We start from the raw sequence: 26467 nt of genomic DNA on the forward strand, positions 1-26467 counted from the left end.
TCACTTATTTGTTGATAGGGTGTTTTATTTGGTTTTCAAACTGGGGAAGCTGGGGTTTTGCCAGGAGGGGAAGTGTGGGTTAGAGTTTGTTGCCAGTATTCACAGGAATGGAAGGGAGCCCCAAAGGCCTGAACTCAGCTTTGTCCTTCTATCATTTAGGGATTATCTTGTCTATACATTCTGGCCAATACTTTTAACAACATAATTTACAAGTAATATTAAATATGACACAGTTACTCTGAGACTTTGTTGGAAATACATACATACTTGTTCCTTCACTTCTTTGGATGAATATAAATACATTTGTTGTTAAGATATTGTTATTCAATGGACTAAGCAAAGTGCAAAAGTTAGCAAGATCAAGATTCACCCTGGGATCCACATCTGGTTTTTATGGTCTTGGGCAAAATTGTTAACATTTTAGCCTATTTTTCCATATGCAAAACGGAAGTAATAATATGGTCATTCCTTGGTTTGAAAGTCAACTACTCATTTATTTTAAAGCAGTTTATCAATATGAAGTACAGGCATACCTCGGAGATACCGTGGGTTTGGTTCTAGACCACCACAGTAAAGCGAGTATCTCACTAAAGTGAGTTGTAATCTTTTTGCTGGTGGAGGCCTTGCCTTCAATTTGTAAAAAAAAAAAAAAAAAAAAAAAAAAGGCAACATCTGTGAAGCACTATAAAGCAAAGTACAATAAAAAGAGATATGACTGTATTATAACAATTTTATACCTTATAAAGCAACAAAATTGAAAGTGGGTGTCTAGGTTGAATATTTTTTTGGAAATACTCATGATAAAATGTATTAACGTACATCAGCTGCTGTTTTAAACGTTTGGAGCTAAGACTTTTCACAGCTGGATTGGACTCATGTTGTGAAATTAGGTAGGACAATCTAGTATCAAAAGTTGTCTCTAATCAAAGATCAAATTGGTAGTTATTCAGCTTTCTATTTTCTCAAATTAGAGGATTTCTAAAATAACAAGCTCTTCATGATTATCCCCAGTTCCATCACTGTTTCCTCTCAGTCCCTTATACTCTGTGTCATCTAGCTTCTCACCGAATGCACAGAACAACTTGGTCTTCCCAGAAGAGCCTCCAAAGTATATACCAAAGACGGAACCACAATTGTTTCCTTGCATGACTTGGTTTTATGGGCTCTAGATGAATCTTTTATCCAGAGAAACTCTGAGGAACAAAAGAAAGAGGCAATCCCTGTTGGAACAAAAGACACAACTATTAAAAGTACAGAAGGTTGGTTACATTCTACAGGACTTAGCTTATTCCACTTGTTTGGTCATAAAATAGTTAAATGTGATTCTTTCATCCAGTCACTCCTTCTGGAATTACAAAATCACAGGAAGCTACTCTCATATGAGATTCTCATATTGTTTTTACTTCGCAGAATAAATAGATAAAATATAAGTAATGCAAAATTGATGTCGGCACCAAAAGATTAAATAAATTGCCATAATCTATAACAGTTTAGCTACTTTATACATCTTGGGCAGCTTTTGTTCTTAAATTCAGAACCCAAACCAACTGGAGACCATTTAAGAAGGAGGGGCTGGATCAAAGCAAATCTCTTCCTACTATTGGAAGAGAAGGTGTCCTCTCTATACCTCCTGCCCTCCACTCTCCTTGTTAGCCTCACCCATCTCCACTACTCCTATAAACTCCCAGAAGCTCCAGCAAATGCACCTCTATTGCATCTCCTATCACATTATATTGTGATTATCTGTTTACATCTTCGTGTGTTTCATTAGACTATGTACAATTTGAGGTCAGGGACTTTGTCCCCAACAACAGTTTGGTAAATGATAGTCTTGCTAGTAGTGATTCAGAAGAGTCATCTCAGGTTTTCACTGTTGTATTGGCAGGCATGGTTCAGAGGTTAAGGAGTTGAGTGGAGCCAGAATACCAGGGATCAAATCCTAGCTGTCACTTGCTAGCTGAATGATCTTGGGCAAGTTGCTTAACCCCTGTTTACCTCAATTTCTTCATTTGTGAAATTAAGACATTAATAGTCATTTATTTCATGGGACTTTTATGAAGACTAGATGACTCTTCACATGAATAGACACTCATTTAATCCTCACAAATATGACTATATATTCATAAGAGTATACATAAATTTGAATATATGTATATAAATATAAATATATATGTTATATATATTATATCACTTAGAAGAGTGCTTGGTTGATGTTTACCAAACATTCAATAAATATTAGCTATCATTATTGTGTGTAGGATTGAGTAGGAAAAGCCCACTCTTCTGCCTATGTGTCTCTCCTGTATCCTCACATTACTGTCACACTCACAACACTTCCGACACCAGACGTGTGGGTTTTTTCATCCCATATCAAGTAATTCTGTGACAACAGCTGAGGGACCTACAATTTAACTAAATTCCGACACTCCCTGGAGATAGCATCAGATCCCATAGCTTAAGGGCTCAGTCTACAAGACTGTTCCCACCCCCCACTCACTTCAGATGCCAATCATAAGTGCACATTGTTACCTGTGATTCTTCTGACCAATTGGCTATAAACTGGAAGTTCCCACAACTCCCTCCTTGGGTTTGATTAATTTCCTAGAGAAACTCACAGAACTCAGGAAAGCAGTTTACTTACCGGTTACCATCTTATTATAAAAAGATATGATAAAAAAGACAGCTGAACATTCATATGGAAGAGAGGCGTAGGGCAAGGTATGTGGGAAGGGGAACGGAGCTTCCATGCTCTCTCCAAGCCCTCCACTCTCCCAGAACCTCAACGTATTCACTGGCCCAGAGGCTCTCCAAACCCTGTACTTTTGGGATTCTTTTGCAGATGTCATCACATAGGCACGATGGATTATTAACTCCGTTTCCAGCTCCTTTCTTCTCTCTGAAGATTGAGGGGTAGGGTTGAAAATTTCAGGATTCTAATCATGGCTTGGTCTTCCTGGTGACTAGCCCCATCCAGGAGCCCACCAAGAGTAATCTCAGAACAAGATACTGCTATCACTGAGGAAATTCCAAAGGATTTAGGAGCTCTGTGTCAGGAACCAGGGTCAATGACCAATATGAGAACAAAAGATGCTTCTAGTGCTCTTATCAATTAGAAAATTAGAAGAATTTTAGGAACTCTGTGCCAGGAACCAAGGGGAGAAACCAATATACTATATATTTTCTATTATTTCACAGTGATGTTGTTTTGTTTTCTAATGAGTTTTTAAAAACAATTATGTAGACATGCTTAGCTGCTCACTAAAGTATTAATATACAATTTTGCCTTTATTTGGCATACAGAATATTTGATTTCCACATTCTGGATTTCCAGGTTACAATCTCAAACACTCTTCTTTCAAATTCTTATTTAAAACCTGGTTATTCATTCAGGACTACAAAAATGACCATCTCTTCTCCTCTATATTCTAAAGGTTATCCTGGAACCAGGCAGGTCCATTAGCAGCTACCCCCTTTACTGAATAGTGATTTGGCATTACGCCATCAGTTTGCATTGAAGAATTAGGTATCTGTCAGAATCTCAGCATCATGCTTACTATGGAGGCAGTGGCTAAGGGCACAGGCTCTGGAGGCAGGTGGCCTAGATTCTCATCCTTCTAGTCTCTGCCGCCACTTAGCGATGTGATTCAATCTCAGTAACCTCTCCTGCATAATAGGCATAGACCTACCTCAGAGTATCGTTTTGAGCATTACATGAGATAATGTATGTAGATGTGTAGGTAAAATATCCAGCACATGGTAAGTTTTCAGTCCACGTTAATTTTTATTGTAGTATACTGTTTGCTGTATTACAAATACCTCCTTCTTAAAGACCCTGGAATAAGTTTATCTCAAATCTTAGGACTAGGAGTGGTGTATCTTCTAAGGAACTTATCTCTCTATGTTGGTCATGTGAATCTTAAAATTGTGTTTTCCTCTTTGCTTTGGCTACTAGAATGCTCACAGCCCAAATTGTGCTTTATCTGTAGCAAATAAAAACAGTATGGCATTCATGTCCATTTAATAATAAGAATATTAGATAGTGTTTTTTGGATGCCAGCCCAATTGAATCGACTGAACACTGTTTATTCTAAGCACTTTCTTTTTTCTTTTAATCTTCCCAGTATCAGAATGAGGTAAATACTATTATTCATTTAAAAGATGAGGACACTGAATCATCTTGTCTCTGGCTTTAGTCTATTCATATACTCCTTTTCCACTTACCTTGGTTTTTTCATTTCTTTATATTATCCCTTTTCATAGTATATATTTTGGTAAGCCACTTCAAAATTTCTTTCGGAATTAGGTGAAGTGAAGAAAGGAATTAAAATGTGTATTGACAATTTGATTAGTGTAAATTTTTTGGTTTCTATGAAGTTAATGATGAAATTTATGTATTGGCATCAGTTGTTGGTATTGCCTATTCAAATCAAGTCAGTTATGAAAAATGAAATATTTTGAAAAACAAATGAATTCAGTAAGCAAATGTATTCATTTTTCGTTGAGTGATGGTAAATGTGTAATTTGTTTCCCAGAAAACCCAAGAGTGAAAGTGAAAAACAAATTATTTCCCAAGTGTGTTACATCTGATAGTTTGGATGGTATAGATAAGCCTTTGCTTACCATCGTTCACAGAAATCCTATTGCCATCTGGGTATCTTGTGGTGAACCATTTTTATCTCCAAATGGTAAGTTTTTTGTTCGTGCCTTCTTTCAAGCAAGTGTAAGGAGAGACAAATAAATGTATAAGAAAATGAATTAAATATGCATAATGTCAACATAATAACATCACATTTATGCAAAGAACAGGAGGTCCATCCTTTAACATGTGCACAAAGATAGCTGCACTCCTCTATTTGCACACTTGCCTGTTTTTTCTTATTGGAATTCTGCATGGGAAAATGTCTAATTTACTTGATAAAGAGATCCTTGGTCTATAAAGACTGAGAATAATGGTGTACATTAGAAAATAACAAATGAGTTTAATTCACACTGAAGATGACTTGTCTGCACATTTTCATTTTTAAGAATTGCACCCTTTAGGCAGTAGGTGGATGTTTAAAAAATGAGTGGTTCCAAGCCAGGCTTTCATCACCTCCAGATAGTTTGTGGAAGTGGAAAATGAAATATGGCTATTGCATATGGTAAATCTATATAATAAAACAGCACTGTTCCTTTTCCCCCCTGCATTCCATAAAGAAATGCCTTAAGCCCTGTCATCTTTCAAATGAGGTTTCTTTTAATGACCCTTACCTTTTAATTACTTGTTTCTAATTGAATCTATTTCTTGGAGCAGAAAGTTCTTTGTAAATTATTGGCTTGCATGATAAATTACTGTTGATAAAAGAATGCATGATAAAATATCATGTTTTTTATTATTCTAGCTTTGCAGAAAGCAGAAAAATTAGAAAAACAGAACTGGCTAAAAAAAGACAAAATTTTGGCTGATTTAGACACCATGAAACACAAAATGAGACAGTTAAAAGGTCAGTATGAAGTAAATCATGTATCACCATGTTTAATTCTAAATGTAACTTCAATTTGCTGTCAGGTTTTTTTCTATCATTAGACACCAGATGTTCAACTCAGTTTTATATATATATATATAGTCACAAAAGTCACTTGCACAAATCTAAAACCTAATGATATATTCTATATTTGTAAATTTTATATTGAAATTTTATATCACATGATTTATATATGCATTTAAAAAATTAGGAAGTTTTCTGGGTCATATGACACCCTATTGGTTTGAAAAACAATCCCGAACTAACATGTTATGGGCTTTGGAATTCATCCTTAAACAAAACCTGCTGTCATTCCTTGGGTATTGCTATGTAAGAAGTTTTTTTAAATAATCTGATGGAGGAAGTACTAAATTCTTCAAAGATCATTGTCAGTATCTCAGAAGAGCTCCTTTCTTTTTTTTTTTAGGCAGCGTAAGATACGTTATTCATAGACAGAGTGATCAATTGGCAATTGATCGTCCATTTTCTTTTCCACAGAATCTTAAGTTCCTGACCTTATGCCATTCCCAGCACTTGAGATACCAAATGGATTTTTGGGGAGAAACAGTATATTACGAGCTTTAGTCTGGGAAGGAATACATTTCAGGCTCTGTAATTGCCATAGCAGGATTTCAACTCCTAAATCTGTGCACTGTCTGGTGAAAAAAGCATGTGAATCTTATTTCAGTAAACAATACAATTAGTCCTAAGTGCACTAAACAGAACTCTGGGTTGAAATGACCATTATCTAGTTCTTACCAAAAGAATTGTTGGATCTCAGTGAAAAGAATCTAACCTCTATTACCGCCACTACTAGACATTTTTACTTGACTATCGCATAGGTAGGTCCAAAACTGAAGTGATCATATCACCCCCACACCAGTGCCTCCTTCATTTCTTTTAACAGTGGACACTACCACCATCCACCTAGGTGTTCCATCTCAGAAACCTGCGAGGCATGCTAGGCAACTCCCTCTCTCTCACTTTCTCCAAGCAAATATCAGTGAGTCTTGTTGCTTTGAACCTATTAAGTTGATCTCAAGTGAATTCTAACAGTCTTAATTCCCACTATTGTTATCTAAGTTAAAGCTATTGGATTACTGGAACAGCTTTCTAACTGGTCACCCCGCCTCCAGTCTTGACAGTAGTTTCTATTCTGTGCATAGTGGTGACATGCTGGAGCTGGACAAATCATGCAGAAATACTCTGGTGTCTTGGTACTCCAGGCATAAAACCTTTCAAAGGCCCCCATTATCTTTAGGACAAAGTGGAAACTCCTTATGTGGCCTTTCTTGTTCTGGTCTCCGTCAGCTTCTCTGTCTTCTTGCCAACACCACTCCACCCATTTAGGTATTTTTTCAGTCCTGTAGACATTCCACATGCTTTTTTTAAAAAAAAAAACTCTGAGCTTTTTGCCCAATTCAGCTCCCTCTGCCTCAAACTTTTTTCTCTCCTGTCCTCTTGAATTACTCCTACTCATTCTACACTTTTCAACTTACTTGTTATTTCTTCCTAAAAGCTTTCCCTAACATGCCAAGTCAGGGATAATGTGGTTTATCACACTCTGAACTTCCCCTCTGATAGTCCTCATCACATTAGGAGAATTACCTGGTCATGTAACATGTGACTGTCTCTCCTATGTTATGTTGTAAATTATATACCTTCATTATTTGTTCGCTGAATAGTTTTCAGAAGATTGAATTAAAGAATGAATGGGGATTAGAAAGCACAATCGGTAACCACAAGATTGCCACGGGGATACGAAAGTCAGCTTGGGGAATATAATCAATAATGTTGTAAAGATTTTGTAGGGTATCTGATGGACACTTGTCTTATTAGGGAGACCACTTCAGGGATGGTGTAGATGCCTGATCACTGCGCTGTAGCTGAAACCGAACAATAATGAATGTCAACTATAATTTTATATATATATATATATATAGCACACATATATACATATGTACATATACATATGTATGTGTATATATATAGTCACAAGAAGTGGAGTACAGCATTAAGAATAGAGACAGTGGAAATGTAATGGCTGTACGTGATGTCAGAGGGGCAGTAGATTGGAGAGGAGGGTTATCACTTTGTGAGAGATATAAATGATAAATGTCTAACTATTACATTGTTTTGTACCCCTGAAACTAATAAAAAATAAAAAATAAATGAAAACAAATAGAATTAAAAAAAAGCGAATGGAAGGAATTTCAACCATTCACTCCAGTAAATTTTCTCAGTTCTAATCCTGTATCAAGTTAAATCAATAGAAAGCAACATATTGAAAATAGCACCTGGCAGAACTGCCTTTACTGAATTCTGATTTTATATTGTCTTCAGCTCTTATTATTATTAAGTACTAAGAAGGCATTTAATGTTCAGTTGGCATCATCTACAATATCACTTTTGAAAACAGTCTTTTTGGTGTCCATAATGGTGTCCATTATGGAACAATTCACTGATGTAGTTTCTCTTAGCACTTAGGGCTGAGATAAATCTTGTTTCTACTGACAAACTGTTATGTTGTCTATTATTAAATGTAAGTTCAATACATACTTATAAAATACCTACTCTGAGGAAGTTCTTTTCTAGTTTTGGGGATTAAGAGGATATATAAGAACAAATGTAAGTCCAGTTAATTGTAGTCCCTGTTGGATTGTGAGTTACTTGAGGATTGGATGAAAGAAGAGATATAGGAGGTATGAAGAGTGGCTAAATCAATTATTTCCCATTATTATAGCCATTGATAAATGCACCAAATGTTTATTGAGCATATAAGGTGTACAAAGTATGAGCTGATTTTACATTTCATTTGTAAGCATAGTCATTGCTGATACTGATAATACTAATGACTTTGTAGGGCTTTTATTATTAAAACAAATACCAAATATTTAGACCATGCTTATTAGCACATAATAAATACTCAATAAATATTTGAATAGGGGTTCCTGAGAAGGCAGCCGATTTTCCCACTTGGGGTCTTAAAAACTGATAAAACTAAGTTTTAAAGGAATTGCAAATCAGGCCAAATTATCACCTTTGTTATATATAAAGGCAATGCTAAAGCATTTTATTTAGTGTGAGAGCTAAATGGATCTGCTAAATGGAACCCCAGTAAGGTGGACTTACCCTCCCAGGTATAGATACTGAACCAGGATGGGCCTCCCAAGAAGGGAGAGGTATGGGGAGAACTGTCCAGGTTTTATAGTCTGAAATATATCCTCTGAAAGGACAGCAAAGCACTCATGTTCTCTAGCCTTCCCCATCAATAGTTACCTATTTTCATTACTTTCCCCTGATCTCAAGTGAAATAAAATAGGATATATAGAAAATATAATAAGAAAATAAATAATTCATTCCATACATTTTTGCTTTGTTTCAATTTGTTATTCTACCTACATAAATAATAGTTTGTTATGAAAATCTCTCCCCAAATCAAAAAATTTTGTGATGACACTATGTTTCCTTATGAAAATTATAGTGCAAGTGTATTCATTTTCTTAAGACCATTAGAAGCAAGTTGACAAAAAAAATGATGCATAATGATTTTTGCCTTCTCCTATATTCAAATCCTGGCTCTCAACAGTGTAAATGATAGACTACTGCTAAACTCTCATTAACTGAGCAAAATTTTAGTGTTCAAAATGCATTATAAATTAAATATTTATTGAAATATTCATAAGAATTTATGTTTCATAAATTAATGTTGTCTTCACTTTATTAATAAAGTTGGCTAAAAACTATGTTTAGCATAAATTCCTGCTATACATTTTTTTGGTACCACTGTGGTCTTCTCCAAAGTACGTTACTTAATGGCATTTGCCACTGTAACTCATTGGCTGATTGATTCAATTATGTTTTTCCACATTCATAAACTGCATATGCATGCTTGTTAGATACATAGAGTCCTAGTTTCCCTGAAAAGTCATTGCTGCCACTTATTTTTATTACTGGATCTATTTCCACAAACTTGAGCAACAAGAGCACCAAATGCTTTTATGCTCAGCAAATACTGAATTATTCTCAGTTTTGTTTGTAGCCATAGTTTGAAAATCTGCACATTAAAAGTCCCTTGACAAGAAAATTAAGACGCAACTTCATTTTAGTATTTTTATTATTATATCCTCCTAAGGGTTACTTTCTCAAAGAAGCCTTCTGTGACACCTCAGACTAAGCCAGTAACTCCTGTTACATGCTTTTATAGATCCTCTACTTTCCAGGAACAGCATAGTTACAACCAGTTATTGTTGTAATCATTTCCTTGACATCTCCCTTCCCATCAAAGTGCCTTGCCTTTGAGGCAAGAACTCGGTCTCGAACCTTTTTATTTGCATCATCCAGTACAATACCCGACCCATATCTAGTGCTCAACATAGGTTTCTGGAATGAACATACAAGAGAAAGCATTATTATTACTTAAGAAATTTAGAGATCATTATGAGACTCAGTGCTGAGTATATCTTCAGCACACACAAAAATTGTAAAAGTATGACTTTTAAGCCTCTTTAATAACAGTTTTAAGTGGTCTAGTTGGAAGAATTCATAAATTCAAATCACCACACTTATTAAATTATGCCTGTGATTCTTTGGAATACAGTATGCCAATAAATATTTTCTCTTACTGCAACTTCTTAATAGCTTAAAGGGCACAGCAGAAGTGTCAGAAACTAATCACGCTCACGGGGTATTATTAAATAGAAAAAAAAAGGCCTCCTGTCTCTTGGGTTAATAATATTTTAGAAATACTTAATCCCCAGACTGCTAAACTAATTGTGGGGGAAAGGCTTATTATTACTGAAGAGAACAAAACATATGTTTCATGACTGGGCTGATGATGGGTTATATAGGTCATGGATTCTATTTGACTATATTACCACTGAACCATGTCATGGATGAGAGGCTGGAACCAGTATAGAAGCCAGCATGTTATCTTTCTTCTCATCTGTATAGTGAGTATGCACATCCTGGCTATTTAAAACCTCAAGCTCTCGTATGAAGAGGCATCGTTAGATTATTATTACCTTAAGCATCTTTGTTTTTATGATATATTTAGTATTTTAGCCTGTACTCCCAAGTAAAGAAAATCAAACCAATTTGTTTGAAATCAAAGTCCATCATCAGAAACAACATTTCCAGAGACTTCTTTCCCCAGGGTGGCGAGTAGCAGCATGTCAGCCAGCTGTCATGGTTCCCAATCGAAGCCCTGTACAGCCAGTGGTGGTGGAAGGAGGCTGGACTGAGCAGACTCAAGAGGAAGTTAAACTCATGGAACTTATAAGACATACAGAGGTATGTTTTTTAGGACTTCAGACATTAAAGACTCTGCTCTGCGTCTATTAGAAGCTTTTAAAAGTACAGAATTGAATTTTTAAATTACACTATTAATATGTTCTCAGCATCTGGTCAATTATGACCACATAAGTATATGCCAAGCATTGACTTGGCATTTGAAGAGTAGCTATCTAAAAGATAGCCAGCTCATACGAAAGCCTGTTTTGTTTGAATGGAGACCAGAAATTATGACCTTAGCAAAGAAGAGAAAAAGGCCCAGTGGATATGTACAAAGGTAATTATAATAAGTGTAGTCAAGTTAAGCCTTATGGCTTCATTGCTCATCACTCCTAAGGGTATGTCTCAATATGTAAAAAGAGCAAGGAGCAAAATATTAATTGCAATGAAGACATTCAAAAGGGAGGCATTCAGGAAGCTGTTTCAGTCCAATTGCTTAATCAGTCAGGATTGCCAGACATAAAAAAGGCAAGAAGAGAAAGGTCAGCCATTGAGAAAGGATTGGGGATAGAGACCTGGGAAAACTTTTTGCTTTGTAAAGTTTTCATTAACATGATATGTTCTTATTTAATAGGGTTTCTCAAATCGTGAAATGTGTTCAATCTAAATCTTAGGTGTATGCCCAAGTCAAGGTTACTATAAAAAAGAAATTGACGTTGCTAGAAATATGACTTCTTGCCAAGTTAAGAAGGATAAATCACTGACCAGGGAATGAATGCAAAGCATTGAACTAGGACGCGCTTGAAGTAGGATGAAAAGCTGCCTGGCAGGGATCTGGCAAAGAGTAAGGGTCGCTGCTGTATTTTAAAAAGACAGCCAGTAAAGACCAAAACAACAGTCCTGCCCACTCCCTTAAGCGTTTCTTGGTTAAAGGAAATGATTTTGTGATTCTAATCAAAAACTCATTTGTTAGATGGTGAGAAATTACTCAGTAGGACAAACACCATGCAGGAGTCCAAACACACATCTCTATTCATTACTTCAAATTACAAGTGAAAGTTAAGTGCTTTACCAACATAAGTGCCTTATCATTATCACTGTAGTGATTATTATTGCCTTCAGTGATTCATTGAAGCAAGGGGAATTGACAGAAGAGTCAGTGACAAGAGAGGGTAATGCACTTCCTAAATATTTTTTTCAATATAACTTACAATTGTAAGATTTCTGTCTTTCATCACATTCCACACACACACACACACACACACACACACACACACACACACACACACACACACTAGACAGTTCTCTAAACATGGCATTCTCTGGGCTTTTTTTCACAGGCACACCTTTCTGACATCCAAAAACAGCAATCCAAGAGAAGTTCTCCAATTACAACAAAACGTGGAGCCCTCAAGCAGAACAGACTATATAAGCAACCTAACACAAAACGAGTTTGGATTTATCTAAATGGAGGCAGACCTGAAGACGGCACGTATGCCTGGGGCAAAACTATGTCAGAGGTAAACCTATTGTGAAAGGAGAGGATTTCATAGGCCAGGGTTCAAATCCTGTCTCACACATATGTAGACTGTTAGGTCAGGCAAAGTAGTTTACCTCTCTAACCCTCATATCCCCCGCTGTAAAATGGGAATACTACTTTCCTCACAGGATTGATGATTAAATGAGCTAATATGTGTGAAAATGTGGGGTCTGATGCTGTATGACATATGTGTGAAGCAGAATATGACACTAGGCCAACAGTGAACAATGACAGTTAAACCCACTGCAGCCAAAGTGTAAAATCTAAACTTGGAAGTAATTTAAAATAGTTTTCCTGTTCCATTTTAGACCCAGTTCACAAAAGAATGGCTCTCCCCACCCCCCACCCCATCAGGTATCATTCACTAGATGTTTTCTATAGAGAAAACAACGGAGTTCATTAGAGAAAAACTATCATAGTCTTCATACCCAGAGTCCTGGAACTGGCAAACTTTTCACCTTCTGAAGTTAAAATATTGGTGAAGAAAACGATGAGTAGCCGTTTATTTATTGTTTGCAATATCAAGGGTATTTTTAAAATATGACATTTTGTCTTAGTCTTTAAATAAAATATTTAGGCACCAACGAGTAATGGATTTTGGTAGACTTTTTAAAAGTCTTATCTGTTGCAGTGTATCTTAAAGAGCTGTTTGACTTTTATTTTGTGAAATGTTTTTATAAATGTTGGGGGGACAAGAAAAAGTCACATAAGGGTGAGATGTTGGTGGGGAACGGAGGGAAAAGCAAGGCGATGCATAGACTGGCCTGGAGGAATTCATGCAGGTTGATGAGGGCATCTGGATCAGCAGGGGCATGTCAGAGGAGTTCTGTTCCTGAAGACTGGTCCAATTTCAATGTGACAGAGACCACTCCTCTTTGATAGGGATTTTGAATAAGAACTGTGAAAGCCATCACATTGTAGAAGTAGACAACCCATTTCCTACATGTGAGAAAGAGCTGAAAATGTGGAAAGCGTACTCCAAACTAGGAATACAAGTAAAGGCACCTCATACACATAGAAAAAAGAAGAAAGTGATTTTTAAAAAAGAGAGTGAAAGCTTTGTCAGGAGAGAACATTCTAGAATAGGTTCTCTAACAAAACTGAAATGTTTGTTCCTTGCGGGTTTCATTGAAAATCTCAGTTTGAAAGACAAATACCATATGATCTCACTTATATGTGGAATCTAAAGAATAGAATAAACTAATAAACAAAACAGAAACATAGATACAGAGAACAAACTGATGGTTGCCAGATGGGCGGGGGGTTGTGGGCTGGGTGAAAAAGGTGAAGGGATTAAGAAGTACAAATTGGTTGTTACAAAATAGTCATGGGGATGGAAAGTACAGCATAGGGAATATAGTCAATAATGTTATAATGGCTGTGTGTAATGCCAGGTGGGTACTAGACTAATTGGGGGTAATCACTTCGCAAATTATATAAATGTCTAACCACTATGCTGTACACCTGAAACTAATATAAAATAATATTGAATGTCAAATGTAATTGAAAAATAAAAATAATTGAAGAAAATCTCAGTCCATATTGTAGATGCTAAGTCTTATAATGCAGATAACCATTACAACTAGAACTGATGATACGTTAGCGAGGGACTATGAAATGATTACTAAATAATTAAAGGGTAGAGCAGGGACTATAGGATTAAAGACAGCCTATCAGAGCCAGGATAGCAAAAACTTATGGTATCTTTTTCAAAAATCACATATACACGGTGGAGGACTGACTTTTTGATTTATGTGACTCTCATGAAGCATATAAAAGGCACTCCATAAACATTATTCCATGATCATATAATTTTTAATGAACTTTGTACATGAAGGGCACTGTACTAGATGCGGTAAGGTATTCTAATTTATGTACGTGAAAAGATTTCGAAAACTTTATAGTGCACTATAATTGACAGGTTAATATCAATAGTAGTGGTTACCAGCAGGAGGAATAAAATAACATATGGTCTGTGCTCTCATTAAATTAATATTTCACATTGGCAAAGCATTTGAAAATATATCAAAGTTTACTTGGGTATGTAGAGAAATGGGCACTCTTATGTTGCTAGAACTGCAAGTTTGGGGAGGACAATGTGGCTATTCATATCATCAGCAAACGCACTTCTGAACTTTATCCCAAGGATATTTTCCTGAACTTATGCCAAGATTGTTTAGCAAGAACATTCATCATTGGGCTATTTGTAACACAGATAGATTAGAAATAATTTAAACACTCATCAATAGAGAGTTGGTTACATGAATTATTGTACATAGGATGGACTATTATAACTCAAAATCAAATTTAGAAAGAAAAATGGCCATAAAAATGTTTAAAATTTTACTAAGGGAAAGAAGCATAATGTAAAGCATGTGGAGTTCGATTCTGTATAAATATATGCACACACCTAGAAAAAGAGACTGGAAAGATTTTATTTGGTGGAGTATTCATTAGATGGTGTTTTTATTGGTGACCTAATAAAGGTGGTATTTCTTTCTGTTTTTTTTTTTTGGTTTTTTTTTTGTTTTTTTTTTTATGTGTTCCGTATTTTGTTTTGATGAACACAGATTGTTTGTGTAAAGAAAATGCCTTTGCTAAGGGAGCTAACATTCTACTTAGAGAAGTACTAACAGCATGCAATATGGTCAAATTAGTAGTGCAGGCAGGGAGTTCAGTAGTTCAGAGGAGCAGAACACTATGCCCACCTGGGGTGAAGGAGAAAGGCTCCACCGAGGAATCAATCAGGGCCTCATATGGAATTTGAGAAATGGGTAAGATTCAACTTCTAGGCAGAAAAATCATTAACAAGGATAAGGGGCACTACACACAAATGTATGAGTGTTAGAATTCACAAATCAGATTCGCTGTAGCTGGTGTTTGGACGGATAAATAGGGAGAAATACACACAACTGGACAGATTGTTTAAAAGCATATGGTAGATCCCACATACTTTCTGTATTAGTCTACTTGGGCTGCCATGACAAAAATAACACAGACTGGATGGCTTAAACAGACATTTCTCACAGTTCTGGAGGCTGAGAAGTGCCAGCAAGGTGCCAGCAAGGCCTCTCTTTTTGGCCTGCAGACAGCTGCCTTCTCACGGCTATGTGTCCTCATGTAGCCTTCTGTCTGTGCACACGTGTGGAGAGAGAGAAAGGACTCCAGAGTCTCTTCCTCCTCTCCTAACAACACAGTCCTATCAGATCAGTACCCCACCCTTATGCCATCATTTAACCTTAATTACCTCGTTAAAGGCCCTTCCATATATAATCGCTTTGGGGGTTCAAGCTTTAACCTGCGAGTTTTGGGGAGGACACAATTCTGTTCCTAACACTATCCTAAAGTGCTTGAGCCATACTGATCTCTGAATAATGTAATGGCATCGTGAAAGCAATATTTTAGGGAGATTAATGTGGCCTCAGTGTGTAGAAAGATACTTAGGAAATCTCTAGAAAGTTTTCTGCATATTATTTCCTCCTTTGCTTTATTAAGAAAAAAAGCTGTTCTTTCTCATTTCTTTCTTTTCCTTTTCCATGCTATCTGTTTTCATTTCTAGGGACCTGCGTAAGGTTCTTTGTGATCAGTTAGAAATGTATCCTTTCAGGCTATCATGCTGTAAAGAATGCTTCTGGAAAGTGGACTGTGTGTGTGAAACAAATAGACCACAGGAAAAGTAGGGTTCATTTCACGGGGGGAATCTCGCTAATGACACCAACTCCAGCGAAGCTCAAGGCTTCAGTGGATGGTACTTTCACCAGAAGACTGAGGAACAGAACATTATTTCAAAGCACTTCATTCTACTTTCTGTAATGAAACCCCCAGATAGCATTTGAATTCTATCTAATGCAGACTTTCCCTCAACTTCTTTTACTCCTGTGTCTATTTTAGATGATTTAACCACATCCTTCCTACCTACTCTTTGAACATGGCTGGAACAACTCTCATGTAGGCTCATCTGTCATCAGTGCACCAAGGTGGCTTCCTCACTAGATTAGTGGCTCTTTTTTCAGGGCCAACATCTTTCTCTGATTTATGGCTGCACTGGCCCCTCCTTCTATTGGCCTGAAGCATTTGTCTTATCCTATCCCTGCAATATCTCTCTGATTTTACAGAATCTCAAAATCAGTGTATTCTCTCTCAGCTAGGAACAGTTCTGAATGTCTGAGTGGAAGCTGAGCGAATGAGAAACAGGTCCTTTTGATTTGTAGAGGATATATGCCCACAGGGCATATGCAATAGTTCCAAGATGTCCATGTGCCCCACCTTGAGAAGACCTGGTCTAGGAAAACTAAAGTCACAAAATAGATTGCAGGTGAGGAATTATGCATAGGACTTTGTTCCTTTATTATGAGCTTTTGTTATTCCAAAAATTACAAACATTTAATTTATATTACCCACTGGAAAAAAAAGACACTTGAGTAAATTTAGGTACATTTGAAAAACTGAGAATTAAGAACGTAGTTAAAAGTTAATAAGCTGACTAGATATTTTAGAATCTAATCATATTGAAAATGCCTTATTTTCGAATTTATTTTTTAAAGAGTTTTGTACACTCTTTGACTTTGTCGCATGTAAATAGATTTTTGTGAGAACCAAGTGAAACAGTGATATATGTAATTTGTATTTTGCATTTAGTATGTGTTTTTATTAAACAACACTCATTTTTCTAATTATAAATGGGAACTCTGATCTCCATGGACTAGTGACATTTTAGTGGTAACGTAGGAAAAACTGTAAGAATTATCTAGTTGTGAAATCTTTTCAAGCTACACAACTTTCTCCCAGAGACCTATCTATACGTATTAATCCCAGCCCACATGGAAGCTTAAACGTCAGACCCTTTGGTTGCCTTGGAGCAGAAAAATAATTAATAACTACCATGGACTGAACTATGCCCCCGCCCCCAATTCTTATTTTGAAGCCCTAATTCCCAATGTGACTGTATCTGAAGATAGGGCTTTTAGGAGGCAATGAAGGTTAAATGAGGTCATAAAGGTGGGTCCCTAACCTGCTGGATTTGTGGTCTTATGAGAAGAGGAAAACAGAGATCTCTCTTCTTCCACTTTGTGAGGACACAGCAGGAAGGGGGGCGTCTACAAGCCAGGAATAAAATAGAGCTCTCACCAGAAACTGAATCAACCAGCACATTGGTCTTGGACATCCCTGCCTCCAGAACTGTGATAAATAAATTTCTGCTGTATATGCTCTGAGTATGCGCTCTTTGTTTTGGGAGCCCAAGCAGACTAAGACAGTGACTATTATTATGGAAAATTTATAAAAATTACAAAAGAAAACCATACAAAGCTATTGTAATTGAAATTTTTGATTGTTCAAATAATATTTATTCTGCATATTATTATAAAACAGCATATAGTAATTGTACTAAAATTAGAAAAAGAAAAGGCACCAATAAGGAAATGAAAATTCTATCACCTACAAATAACCAGTTATTATCATTTTAGTAGTTATATTTCTATGGTTTCTGTACAGTTACGTTCCTTTTGCCATTGTGATCATAATAGATCACAAGGTATAAACAATTCTGCAACCTGCATTATTCACCTAACAAATTATTGTGACATTTTTCTCATATAATTTAACATTCTTTAAGAAACATTATTTTCAATGGCATCATTATATTCTGTCAAATAGATTGATTGTTATTTATTTATCTGGTTTTCTGTTGTTTGGTTTTTAAAGTTGTTTTTAAATTTGGTTTTAAATCTGGTTTTAAAGTTGTTTTTAAATTTTTGCCATTATAAAACATGTTCCATTGAATGCATTTATATGTAAATCTATTTAATTCCCTGAGTATTCTCCCAAATAGATTCTTAGAAGGATTGCTAAGTCAAATTGTATAAACATGCTTGACAATTTTGATAGCTATTACCAAATCGTTTTCTAGGAATATTTCAGGAGTGTATGCTCCCATAAATAGCAAATGAGAGTTCCCACCTACCTGTGGTACACATGGGATACCAACAGTGCTAAGCACGATCATTTAGAAACATGTATTTTCATGTTTGACAAGAGAAAATGTTCTATCCACAATTTAATTCATATGACTTTAATTACTTGTAAAGTGATTTTGCTTTGCTTTGTTTTGTTTGTTTCACTATTTATTAATCATCTGTGAATAATTCCCAGTTAAATCTTTTGCTATTTTTCTATTAGAAGTATTTCTCACACTAAGATGAGTTTTCTTTTTTTAATCAGATAGAGCTATTATATGTAACTTAATCAGATTTATTGTAAAAAATTTCCAATTTCCCATTTTGTCTATGGGATTTTTTAATGGACAGAAATTAATATATTTTATACGTTTGTTCACTGCTTTTAATGTTCAAATAGTTTTTTGAGGTCATGTAAAGATTCATCTGATTTCTCTTCAAATTTTTTAGAAATGAGTTTTTTCTGGTGTAATGTTTGAATGAAGCTATTCTTTTTCTGCTTTATGTAGTTGGCTTAAAACGATCATTTCAACCCTATTTACTGACTAATTTTTTCATCTCCCCACTAAATTGGAATACAAACTTTATAATATACTAAATTTTTATATATGCTAGCTTCTGTTTTTAAGCTGTATAATGTATCTAATACTTCTGGAATTATTATAGTTTAATAATATATTTTAATGTCTAATAAAATTACCTATTGCTGTATTCTGTTTTCAAATTTTACTTGAACGCTCTTCTTGACTATTGATTCTTATAGATCGATTTTGGATGTACATTTCAACACCCGAAAATCATCCTACAGGGGTTTTGACTGGAGTTGTGTTAGACTATTAATTAATTTCATAAGAATTGACACCTTTTACAATATTTAGTCTTTGCAACTAGATAACTAGATTGAATTCTTTCTCATTCTTTTACATATCTTTGTATTTTGTCCCTCAGTAAAATTTTATAATTTTTGTAAGAGTCTCACATTTAAAAATAATTGTTATTCCTAGTTCGTTTTGCTATTGGGATGATTTTCCCCCACTATATTTTCTAAATGCCTATTTTTGGTGAACAAAAAAAGCAATTGATGCTTTATAACTTATTTTATGCTTGGCCACTTTATTAAGCATTCTTCTTTTTGTTACTAATTTCTCATTTGAGTCACTTAAATTTTCTAAGAATGAAATCATAATAAATTCATTAATCATGATGGTGATGATTTTGCTTATTCTTTAGGAAACTATTTTTCTTATTCTGATTTTATGTTTTATTACACTGGTTATAATCATAAAAATAAATATTGTTAAAGAGAAAAAGAAGAAATGGTATCTTTTGCCCACGTGAATAACTGGAAAGTTAGAATGATTTTATTTTTCTTTTCTTTGCCCATGGTTCATTTTGTTGATATTTTACATTTTTACTTTATTTTTATCCCCATGATGACTTATTTTAAAATTTTTAATTCATTTATTTTTCTGACTATTTTTGTAACAGTTTTAATCCTGTTCTAGCAGTCTTACTGCTTAATATTAGTAATTTTTTATTATGATTTTCCCATAGTGAAAGAATTTCATTCATTTCTTAATAACCTAAAATGTATGTGTATAATATGTTTCTGAATTTTTTTATATATGAAAAAAATAATATATTATTTTTTTCCTATAACCAAAGTAACAATTTAGCTGGATACTAAATTCTTATGTTAAAACTTTCTCCCCTAAAATCTTCCTAGATTATACTCCACTTTCTTCGGTGTTCATTGTTACAGAAAACAGGACTAAACGTAACTGAATTTTCTCCGATGTCTGAAGTTCATACTTTTTACCAAGTTAAATTTAAATGCTAGTCTTTTTTTTTTTTTTTCGTTAACTTTGACTTATTACATGAACCTATTTGATCTGAAGATATGGGCCCTTATTTGGGACAGGAAATTTTTCTTCTATATATATTTTTTTATAATTAAGTTTAATTTATTTTGGATTCTTCTCCAGTAACACCTATACTGTAGAGGTTTAATATCGGATGTCTTGACATTCTTCTAGACATTTGCCTTTCTCTGATAAATCTTATGTCTTATTTTTTCTCTATACCCTATGAGATTGTTCTCAGCTTAGTCCTCCCTAATACTGATTTGAGTCTGCTTTGCTCTGCTTCTAAGATAGATTTTAATTATACTATTAGATACTTTTATTTCCTTACCTTCTCTCCTCTTCTCATTCAGCTCTTTATTCATACCGGTTTGAAACCCTGTTTCTTCTCTTATTAGCTGTGTGACCTTGGTTATGATATTTAAACACTCTGTTCTCCATTTTTCTCATCGACAAAAGAAGGATAATAGTTATTTCCATAGAATGAAATTAAATTATCCTTGGAAACTTTTAGAAAAGTTCCTAGCCCATAGAGATGTGGCCCATAAAATGTGTGTAGCCCGTAAATTTTAGCTGCTATGTTTGTTACTGTCATCATCATCATCATCATCATCATCATCGTCTCTGCCATGCTCCCTTTCTTTAAGCTGTTGTCATCTAATTTCTGTGTGTGTGTGTGTGTGTGTTTATGAAAGTCATATTTCATTTACTTTTGGGGGAACACAGCATAGATACTTTCCAAAATGTACTCTTCTGTAAATCTTTTTCTAAACTTCACATTGAGTATAATGTACCTCTTTCTATTGTAGAATATTTTCATAAGGCTCATATTGTTGCTGTTTTTCATTTCTCTATTTATACCTCTTTGTACAGGGTGTAATTTCTTGACAGTAGACAGGACAGATTATTTCTCTTTGGTTCCCCTATATTTTCCCTTGGGAACCATAAGGATTCTCTTCTCAATCATAAGTGGGAGGGCTCGTTCAGACGCACAGTATTTAGTCAAATTGCTGCTGACTGGCTGATATTTAGCAGGAGAAGTAGGGCTGCATTTAACATCATTCTCCTGCTGCTCTTTTCTGACTATCCCACTCTACAGAGGGGAATGTTTTATTGGATAATTTCAGTTATTATTCAATTCATTCCTTTGCTCAAAATAGCAGGTGAAAACTGCACTCTGAGCATTGCATTGTCTCATCATTCTCGTCTTGCTTCATGTTACTGATTCATTTACCAGATGCAAGATGACCTGTGCCCAGTATTGCCCCCTGTCAGTCTGCATTGTTGTGAGTTGTAGCCCCTAAACAGATCTGAAAAAGAAGTATTAATGGTGATTTGGAGCTGAGGTGGACCTGTCTCAAGTATTTTGAAGGAACAGGTGTATGGCCGGTATGATAGGTGAAAGTCATATAGGTAGGTGTGTAGAAACCTTTTACTTTCTTTCTGCTTGCTTTCATTATTTAGTCTTAAAGTCTTATTCACACTTTAATGGAACTGCCCTGAGGGGTCTGGCAGCATGTTGACCAATCTTTCTAGTACTGTTGACACTTTGCATCTGCACATGTGTTTTTATTATGAATATTTCAAGGAAAAATGAGAAATTGAATAAGGCCCCTCCAGATAGATTTTAAATGTACCCAGTTTAAAAAAAAAAAAAGGACTTCTTAATCGTAGAATTACAGAGTCAGAGAGGACTTAGACCAAAACTTTTATTTTATATAGATTATATAGAGACTCTTTCGCAGGGAAGTTGCCTGAGATGTCTGAGGTCAAACAGAGGCCAGAGCCCAGGTCTCCTCACCTCTAGGCCAGTGCTTTTGTTCTTCTAGTTCCTTGCTTGTTGGGGGGGAAAAATAGGCTATTCTAACAAGTTGGGATTCTCAAGCCAGAGTTGTTCCTATTTATGCATTTCTTAAATGGCAAGAAGTCTTTTTTTCCACATGGAAAACTGGAGAACTGAAAGAAAATGTCTACCGAACAGCACTGACACTCCTCATTGTTCTAGCACTGAGGGAAATTTCCTGTGTCCTTCTTTCCATTTCCTTCTATACCTCTTTCTAACAATCACAAGTGAAATGAATGTTCAAATCAGGATAATAGTTCTCTTAAAAGAGTTGATTCTTTAGTACTCAATTATGGTGCGTCAATTCATCTTCCAATCCCTTTGTGTTTCAGCTGCTAGATGACTGTTCCTCTCGTCTCAAAATGGTCCACCCAGCCAGAACACTGTACACCCCAAATGGAGAGCAGATCCAGTCATGGGATGACATTGAGCGAGACATGGTCATCTGTGTGTCCATGGGACATGGCTTCATAACCCAAAAAGGTACGGGTGACAGTTTCTTTTCCATCGAGTTTCTGAAGAAATAAAGCATTCAGTCTTTTTTGCAAAGAGCTTGCTTACTCAATTTCATATCCCATTATGATTTTCAGTAACTGCCCTCCTCTATACTTTTCTACCCTATATTACTAAAGTTAAATTTATATACTTATATGCTGGCATCTCACTGTTGACACTGTTTGCTCTAAAAAAATTCAGTGAATGTTATGTTAGTTTTGAGCCTTATCCAAGAGGCCTATTTGCAGAAATTTTAAAGGGCCTAATCTGAAAGTATTTCCTTAACGTGAACCCGGAGGAAAGTGAGGCTCCACTGACTTCCTACTTTTCAAGTTATTTAAAACTTAATGTTTTATTAATAGCAACTATTCAGTTTGCAGATTTCCTTTCTCGAGTAATAAGTAAATATATGCTCGTTTTATCATCTTGTCTGTTCCTTGATAATTTTCTTTGATAAATCACAGCAGTGGAAAAGAACATATATTTGTTTTCAAACCAACTCTTGTCCGGTATCCTATTTATCCTGAAGAATTTAAAGCCCTTTTCTTTAGGTAAGCATGTATTAGCAAAGACATAATTTTTAGAAAATTCTGAAGAACATTGGTATCACTTTAGGGGAAATTAAATAGGTTGGGTAATGAGTTACCTAGGATTCCTAAAATAATAAAGCTAGATTACTCTTTTAAAATGTTTCTGTAAATTATTATTACTACTTTATATATAAGGTATGTAAACCAAAAGCTTTTAAAACAGTTGTAGTCATATCTTCACATTTAGCCCAGAAGGGACAAAAGACTGGGAATGAAGATGAAAAAGCAGAAAAACAGGCATTTATTGGGATGCCCACCACTGTTCTGAGGGAAGCTACAACTATTCCTCCAGCACCTTCCTATATTAAGGAAGAGCCTCCAATCTTTGTATGCTTTGTGTTCTGTTGTCCTAATCACTCAGCATTACGCGGCCCCCCAGCTCTTACTATGTGGTTACTTAGAACACACCAAAGATGGGGTTCTTATCATCAGCAAGTATTAGTCGACAGCTTTCTGTTTTCCTGAAGTGCATAGCTCATAGAAGAAATCTGTCAGGGTTCCTTCCCTGAAAGAGTTTTCAGTCTGATTAAGTACATGAACCCACTTGAAATATTACAGTACAATTGAATAGTAAGCCAACCAGTGGTGAAGGAGGAGGTCCTTTCCAAGTGCCTTCCTTACTTCTGCTTAATCTTTCATACTCTTGGGATGGCCTTCTGTTGTCTGCACCCCACGCTGTGGGCCTCACTGTGTTCATTGGGCCTCTCTGTTCAATGAAGCTAATTGTGCTTCAGGTACCCTAGCCAAAAGGATACCCAAAATACAGTGAGAAATGCAGACCGCTTTCCCAGAAGCAAGCTTGTTATCAGGAAAAACTGTGAAGGGAAGAGAGAAAACGAAAAATGCAAATATTATTCTCCCTACCCTTTTCCTCCATGTTAGCTCTGTAGACCTGTGACAAGATTGTGTAGACAAACGTACATTTTTGCATCTTCATTTCTGTAATCGCATGGATTGATATGATGTGAAAGATGATTTTTTTTTCCCTATGAAAGCAGGTCCCTATATTACCTTCATATTCTGAAAGTGTCAGTGGTTTTCCACAATTGTCTGAATTCTTTCCAGGAAGTGACATATGTTCTAGAAAATCTGACTGATAGCAGACTTTTAATTTAGTTGTTCTTTAGAGACATATTTTACTATATGAGTGCCATTTTATTGTTGTTGTTTTTTTCCTGAAATAGTTAAGTTAGAAATAATTATTTAGTAGAAATCTAAATATTCAGAATGTTTTTAAAAAAGAGAAAAAAGAGAGAAATAAGTGTATTTATTAAGACACATTTAATTAATCACTTCTCTCATAATTTTTCTGTGACTTTCTGTCTTAACTATGTAGTAGAAAATAAGACAGCCTGAGAGTTTCAAAACTAAACACTATATAAAAACAAAAAACTATATAATAACACTATAAATAACTATGTTAGGTGTATTTTATGTACTGCAATGTAAACACAGTTAGCATGTGGAAGTTAGTCATCAAAGAATCACATTGGGATTCTGAAAAATGAATTTGATTTGGCAAAACAAATCAGACACAGTTAGAATGGTTTCTTTCACACAAACTCCAACAAAATTAAAAGAGTGCTTCATGCCTTTTGTCATGAGATCTGAACACTGTTCTCATTGCTGTGTTTACCATCTTTTCAGTGGGTTCAATTTTCAGACCATTGGAGGTTAGCTTTCAATTCAGGCTTTATAAAAAGCCTGGAAAGAAGCTCTCTTTAGCAACTGCCATTCTGTAAAAATCCAAAGAATGTTAATACATATCTGGTGTGATAAGCAAGTCAAGTGGGTAATGAGAGTCCAGCGTGGGAGTTGAGGATTTCTGAGAGAATTTCAAGTGTTTCATTACCCTGGACTTTTAATTGTTTACATTGTTTCATCTCTCAAAATAATTTTCTTTTCTTTTCTTCTTCTTTTTAAAACAGAGTTAAAGCAACTGATGGAGGTCAGAGCAAATTATGCCCGAATCCGAAGGCAGCAGGGCCCTGAAGCCACAGACATTGTGGTGTCTCCATCCAAGAAGCTGCAGTGTCTGGTACGTCCTCACTGTTCCTAGCAGGGCCATCACACTTTGTGCTGTATTTTGCAGGTATAGCCCATATGTATATACTCATACACTTGCTATAATGTGATTATTAGCCATCCTTTTTAGTTTTCTGCAGTCTCTTTAAAAAGTTTTTACACTTCACATTTTATGGAGAGTGGCATTTAATGCCTCAAATCTACTCTTGGAAAGGCAACAAAACTAGACAAAGCAATGCTGGTAAATAACTATGTTAGGTGTATTTTCTTCCAAGGGAAAAAAGAAAACTCCTAGTTATTACTGAAAAATAATTTAGTGGAGTATATATATATGTATACACACACACACACACACATATGTGTACATATATATGTTATATATATATTAAAATAAAATAGTCTTTTTGACCACGTAACATTAAATTTGACTCAGACTCAGCCACTGTATTTTCCAAATATCTGTATTAAAATCCTCCATTTATGAATGAAAATGAAATGGCCGATGGCCACCAAATGCAACGTGAATCGATCTTCCTACCTCCAATTCCCCCTCAGTTCTGCCTGTAGTGACAGTGCAGGGCTTGGTGGGGCACAGCTAGATGTTGTTCGCAAGGGTGAAGCTGGGTAATTCCTGGCATCAGCTCAGTAACCAAAAGTCATAGACTGTGTCCTCAATACAGAAACTCTGGAAGAGGAGCTATGCACTATTGGAAGGAAAAGCCATGTAATGATTTTTGTGTGTCTGTGTGTTGTTTTATAAAGGGATCAAGGGATATTTTTAACAATCTCAGGTATCAATCCTACAGGAAGAAAGGACCTTACCTGTCAATTTCTTACCGCCATGAAGAAAGAATCATTTTTTTGTTTGTTTTTAATAGCAGTGACAAATCAGAGTTTGGTTTCTGGTCCTAGTGGAAAATTTCCAGAGAAATGTTCTTTTTCTCTCTCCTCTTCTGAAAGCCCTTCACAGCTCTGTCTGAATATAAATTGCAGCCTGGCTAGGTGTGTACAGAATGGCTCAGCTGGGCTCACTCCTCAACCCCCCACTTTAATGTGATGCTGGAAAGCAGTAGATCATTTCTACTGAAGGGGGCTCTTGGTAATTGCTGCAAAAGGCCCTGTATTTACTCTCAGTCTGCAAATCAGTAGTGCTGCATGAATAAATTCCTTACTGCCTCCAACGCTGCTAAAAGCAGTGCACATGGAGGTGAAATTTCACAAGTTACATCCACAGCAATTTGCCCTTTTGCAGACAATTGCCCTCCGTGTTGTGCTACGTTAGAGATGCAAAGGCATTCCAGAACAGCTTTGTGACCTATAGGAGAAAAAGATCACAGGGGACCCCCATTTTGCTTTTTGTTTTTATTTTATTTTATTTTAACAAGAAAGTCGAAATGAGAAGAGTTAAGGAACATACTTCCG

General features: G+C 35.6%; 1 protein-coding gene across 1 annotated transcript in view; it reads left to right on the forward strand.

Moving 5' to 3' along the window:
- The window catches only part of DCDC1 (doublecortin domain containing 1), a 383234-nt gene that overhangs the window by 345866 nt on the left and 10901 nt on the right, over positions 1-26467 (forward strand). The window contains exons 33-39 of the mRNA XM_081062445.1: positions 1058-1259; positions 4533-4685; positions 5382-5483; positions 10660-10796; positions 12077-12256; positions 22268-22418; positions 24949-25058. Of these exons, the coding sequence (XP_080918571.1) occupies positions 1058-1259; positions 4533-4685; positions 5382-5483; positions 10660-10796; positions 12077-12256; positions 22268-22418; positions 24949-25058 (1035 nt within the window). The remainder of the gene's footprint in view (positions 1-1057; positions 1260-4532; positions 4686-5381; positions 5484-10659; positions 10797-12076; positions 12257-22267; positions 22419-24948; positions 25059-26467) is intronic.

This window comes from Rhinolophus hipposideros (assembly GCF_964194185.1).
Source record: "Rhinolophus hipposideros genome assembly, chromosome: 10".
NCBI lineage: Eukaryota > Metazoa > Chordata > Mammalia > Chiroptera > Rhinolophidae > Rhinolophus > Rhinolophus hipposideros.